Source organism: Crocuta crocuta, unplaced genomic scaffold (assembly GCF_008692635.1).
Source record: "Crocuta crocuta isolate KB4526 unplaced genomic scaffold, BGI_CrCroc_1.0 scaffold7, whole genome shotgun sequence".
Taxonomy (NCBI): domain Eukaryota; kingdom Metazoa; phylum Chordata; class Mammalia; order Carnivora; family Hyaenidae; genus Crocuta; species Crocuta crocuta.
Window position 1 is genome coordinate 10,179,261 of NW_027531904.1, and position 5,209 is coordinate 10,184,469.

At 64.8% G+C, this 5,209-nt stretch overlaps 1 protein-coding gene across 1 annotated transcript in view; it reads right to left on the bottom strand.

Moving 5' to 3' along the window:
* Window positions 1-5,209, bottom strand: part of CEMIP (cell migration inducing hyaluronidase 1) — a 46,851-nt gene that overhangs the window by 3,263 nt on the left and 38,379 nt on the right. The window contains exons 23-26 of the mRNA XM_077774295.1: window positions 4,905-5,090; window positions 2,833-3,037; window positions 2,589-2,675; window positions 1,889-2,046 (exon numbers count right to left, since the gene is read on the bottom strand). Coding sequence (XP_077630421.1) covers window positions 1,889-2,046; window positions 2,589-2,675; window positions 2,833-3,037; window positions 4,905-5,090 — 636 coding nt within the window. The remainder of the gene's footprint in view (window positions 1-1,888; window positions 2,047-2,588; window positions 2,676-2,832; window positions 3,038-4,904; window positions 5,091-5,209) is intronic.

Below are 5,209 nucleotides of genomic sequence, written 5' to 3' on the forward strand. Positions count from 1 at the left end.
AGGGGACCTGCCCAGGGGCCCAGGCTCAGGGGTGGGGGGTGGGGGGCAGGGGCCTGGAGCGAGGGGTGCGCCCAGCCTGACGGACCCTGGCTCGCAAAGCCCGGCCTGGGCGCCCGGCGTCTGTGCTCCCGCCCCTGGCTGTATCCCAGCAAAGTGCTGGGGCCATGGCTCGCAGTGGCAGACTCAGCGGGCCGGGCAGGAGATGAGCCCCCTCCCCCCCAGATCGGAAAACCGGACGAGGTTCTGGAACCTGCTGTCACCCCCGTTTGTGTGCCTTCAGGAGCAGATGGAACACTGTTTAAATGCACAGGGCACGTCAGCCCTTAGGACAGACGGAAGGGGAGCTGGGGCTGCCTGGGGACGAGGCCCCGGGGCACGGTGGGGGGCGCCGGTAGGGAGAGGGAGCCTGGCACACCCCCCAGCGCTGGCCTCGGGCACCGTGCCCAGGAGGCTGCTTGGCCGTCGCTCTGGCTCAGAGGAACAGCTCGAGTCCCTTTGGCTCCGCGGAGCCTTCCTGCCAGGGTGAGCCCGAACACAGGTGGTGCCCTCCAGACGGGGCTCGGGGGCAGCCCCCGGGAGCGGGACGCAGGGCCCAGGCTCCCTGTGCGTCCCGCCATCCTGATGGGGTCAGAAGCCTGCGTGCTTGGAGGTGTCCCTCCCTGCCCCGTAGGGGACTGTCCCGGCCTGTGCACTCCCGCACCTGTCAGCACAGGCGTCCCGTGGTCACAGGCCACAGGCCGCTCCGACAAGCCCTCCTTGACTTCTGGGGGAGGACAGCCGCCTCCCCCCTCCCCTGGGACCCCGGGGGCGGGATGGAGGGCAGGAGGAGGGGCAGGGCGGGCCCGGCTCCCCCGCTGCCCCAGTCCTCGCTCCCTTCTGGGAGGTGAGAGAGCGCTGGTGGTACCGGTTCCTGTCCGGGTGGGCCGGTCACACAGGCCCTCAGCGAGTGCATGGGGTTGAGGGGAGCCCTGGGAGGGGCGGGGGCTCCTGCCCTAAACAGACCAGCTCCAGGCTCCCACGTCCTGTTTCGTTGCAGGAAGACGAACTCTGGCCCAAAAAGGCATGAAAACAACTACTGCTCTCGAGATGATGAGTGCGTTTCCCCCAAATCCGTGGATGTGATCTTTCCTGCACAAACGTGCATGCGTATGTGGGCCCTACAGAGCGCGTGAGGACCCCAGTGCTGCTGACTCTCACAGTTAGTTCAGGCGGCACTGCGGTGGCATCACGAGACCTCACCGAAGAGGTGCACGCGTGTTAGGTTTGGAAGGTGCTGGGAGCTACCAGGGATTTCTAGGAACGGGCACAGGAGGCACTGGGGAGAGTTCGAGCCAGCTGCTGGCGGGGGGCGGGGCTTGGCGGGGGTCAGGCCCGTTAGGAGGCCAAGCCCCAGGGCCTGGTCCACAGCCACAGAGAGGGCCGGCCGGCGGGACACGGGACGGGACACGGTCACAGAGGAGAAAGGAGCAGGGAGTCCAGCAGCGTAGGGTTCACGCTGATGAACCGGAACAGAGTGGACGGGAGGACAGTGGATGGCGAGATTCGGTTCCATGGGACTCACAGACAGTGGGACCCAGGGTGCCGCGGAGGCATGGGCTGGAGGAGCCCGGAAGCCATCGGCGCTGGGATCGCGTTGGGAGTGTGGGCGGGGTGAGGTCATGCTGGAAAGTGTGTGGTGGCCGGGGAACAGGGCCAGGGCGGGCTTCCCACTCGTACTCGGGCAGCCTGGCCGCCCCAGCCTGACCTACATTCGCCGGGGCCAGCGAGTCGCCGGGTAGGCGGGCTCCCGGCCCAGCGCCCGTTAGGTGTGGGCGGGCCTCAAACAGGCCCTCAGCTCCCTGGGCCTGGGTGGCGGCCGGGGGAGGGAGGGGGCCGCGCACAGACTCACTTGTCCGGAAGGGCCTCCACATGGTTGGACAGCTGCCACGGGACACCCTGCAGGATGGCGCTGCGGAAGCTCGCGTGGCTCAGCATGTGGCCTTGGCTGGCATTGATCGCCACCACCTGGATGCCGTCTTCAGAGCTGGGGTACCTCGTCCCGTCCACCTGTGGGCCGAACGCAGCACAGCTGGGAGCAGGCGCGGGGTGGGGGAGGTGGGAGTGGGAGGAGGGGGTCCTGCGTGGACTCTGGAGCCGGCGGCCTGTGCAGCTCAGAGCATAAAGTCCCACCCCCCCAGGACCAGCCCCTCGCAGCCGCCTGTGGTGGGTGGACGCTGGGACATGACCTTATTTGGAGGGAAGGTCTTTGCGGGTGTAATTAAGGATCTTGAGATGAGGTCATTCTGGATTTAGGGCTGGTCCTAAACCCTGTGGTGGGTGATCGTGTGGGGGAAAGGAAGGGGGCACAGGGCCCAGACACCCAGGAGAAGACTGTGCGAGGGCAGAGGCGGATGCTGGAGCCACGTACCCACAACCCGGGGGCCGCGAGGGGCCCTGCCGACCCCCTGACTTGGGGCTGCTGTCCTCCAGAAGGGCCGGAAAACACGTTTCTGGTGTTGCGAGCGGCCTGGCTTATGGTCAGCAGCACCGGATGCCACCTCCACCCTCCCCCACCCACCAGTGCCCCTGCGGCGCCCAGAGCTGCTCACTTCTATGTAAGCCACGTCGCTCAGGAGGTGGAAGAAACGCTGCCTGGAGCTCTCCATCTTCACCTCCAGGAAGTGGTCCTTTGTCTTCTGGAAAGGGAAGGGACCAGGTGTCCTGGTTGGGTCGGGGGAGCCACAGGCATGGCCCAGCGGGCGGCTTCCCCCTCGCCTCACTGCACCCCCAGCCACGGGATTGGGCAGGGGGTCAAGCGGGCGTCCGGGAAGGACCCTGTGGCGAGCCACTCACCAGCTGGGCACCGCGCAGCTTCCTGGGCATCGGCACATCCACCACGGCCCTCTCGGTGAACCTGGGGTAGGCGGTGGCTGTGCAGTCGCTGATGCCCGCGTCCTCAGGGATCAGAGCCTTGATCCTGATTCTCTCGCAGCCTTTCACGGAGCAGAAGGCGAACCTCTCCCTCTCGTTCTGGGCTCTCAGCTTCAGGAACAGCAGCCTGTGTGCGGGGGGCACGGCCGGGCTGGCTCTGGCGTTCCCCCTCCCCGCCCTGTCCTAACGTCACCTACCCAGCACCACGCTGGCCGCCACGGTGAGACCCACGGACCTTACAAAATGGCCAGCAGGCCGTGTCTGTCACGGTGTCACGTGTGGTTCGAGAGAGAAACGCAAGCACGGGCATCAAAGCTAATAACGCCCACCGTGACCGTTTCCAGGTGCGTGCTGTACGCCACGCTCCGCGCACGCAGGGAACAGACACGCGGTCTCGTTTAACCCTCAGACGGTCCTGTCCGTTAGGTTCTGTTAGCGCCCTGGTGTCTCAGACTCAGAGGGGCCGAGGGGCCTGCCCAGGACCACACAGCAGGCTAGCAGCTGGGGTCTCACCCCTCACGGCCGCTGAGGAAAAGGCCTCCTCACCACGCTCTTCTGCAGACCAGCATTGTTCCCCTGCTCGCTGCATGGGACGAGACCCCGTGCGGGTGCCGGGGGAGCACGCGAGATGCGCCAGCCAAGAACTCGGAGGGGCCCCAAGTCCAGGGAAGCCCAGTGGTTTGGGCCCCTCCACGGGAAACACAAGACCTGTCACCCGGCCCACAGTCCCCAAGGGGGTCAGTGAGGTGCAGCACAGCCTAGTCATCGCCGTGGGCATGGAGGGCACTCTGCGCTGGAGTCTTGGGGGTGGGCTCAGGGGGCGTCCGCGATGGCGCAGGGCCACCAGGGCGGGCAGCCACACCTGGGGACTTTATGGGAAGCACTGTTCCCCACTGTCCATGGCTCTTTCCCCGTCACCTGCGGCCTTGTCTGCCCCGCAAGTGAATTAGGGTGTACGTGAGAAGGGGGCGCTCTTTACTTCCCCCCAGATCGAGCATTTTACTTCTGCGTCTCATTTTCAAGTTCTGATTTCTCTCTCATTAAATTGATAAAACTGTATCTACAGAGAGAGAGAGAGAGAGAGAGCGCACCTGCCAGGTATTTCCTCCTCGTTGATTTCAATCAAGAACAGGAATGTGGCCACAAGGCCACCCATTCCTGTCACTCCGCAGGGGGCTGGCTGTCCACGGCCTCGCCGCTGCGGACGTGTGCTGGCCTCCGAAGACCCTGGACTCGCCCTCTTTGTAAGGAGGGGGCTGCACTGCTCCCTCATGTCCACAGNCGCACCTGCCAGGTATTTCCTCCTCCTTGATTTCAATCAAGAACAGGAATGTGGCCACAAGGCCACCCATTCCTGTCACTCCGCAGGGGGCTGGCTGTCCACGGCCTCGCCGCTGCGGACGTGTGCTGGCCTCCGAAGACCCTGGACTCGCCCTCTTTGTAAGGAGGGGGCTGCACTGCTCCCTCATGTCCACAGTCACTCTGTTCCCGTTACTCCTCCCCCGAGCGCCCGCAGTGCCGTTCAGCAAACGGAGGGGCCCCGGCAACAGGTGGGCCTGGGTTCAAAACTAGCTGTGCCGAGATTGCGCCGTGGCCTCTGGACAGCCCCTGCGATTTTCTCCGTCCCTTCTTTGTGCCCCCCTAGTTTAGGGATCACGTCATCTGCTCCCACTGGCTTGCGAGCACCTGGGCGACACACCATGTCCTCTCCATTCTAAGAACAAGCTGCTTTCACCTTTTTCCTAAAACAGGCTTATTTCCTAAAATCCCCGTGTGTATTTCACAGTGTGTTTATTTTACCCCCAAGCTTAGCAGCTTGGAAATGCCACTGGTGCATGGAACTATCAGGCCCTGAGTCGAAGCCCTTAGGAAAGCATTTTACGTCAATGGCCAGTAGCCTGGTGGGAGCCGTCAGGCCTGCCGGGAGGGGGGTGTGTAGGGGGACCCCCCCCGGGGGCTGAGCCACCCTCCTGCAGCCGCGTGGGCATCCTCACCCTGAGGCCTCGTCCCAGTAGTAATGGCTCCTGCCGGGAAAGCTCTGCTCCACCTTGTCCATCTGGAGGGTCTGCACGAAGGTGCCTGTCTTGGACGTCTTCTTCCGCCGGCGGTCGTGCACGTCGGACAGGATGGAGAAGGTGGTGCCGCGGGGGTAGCAGAGCCCCACTCGGATCCAGTCGCCCCTGAAGGCAGAAGGAGGGTCAGGGACAAGCAAGGGCGTCTGGGGCACGCCCTGGAGAGAGACCCGAGAATTCTCCTCCGTTTCTGCTATGGGGCGGGGGGCGGGGGGCGGGGGTTCCCA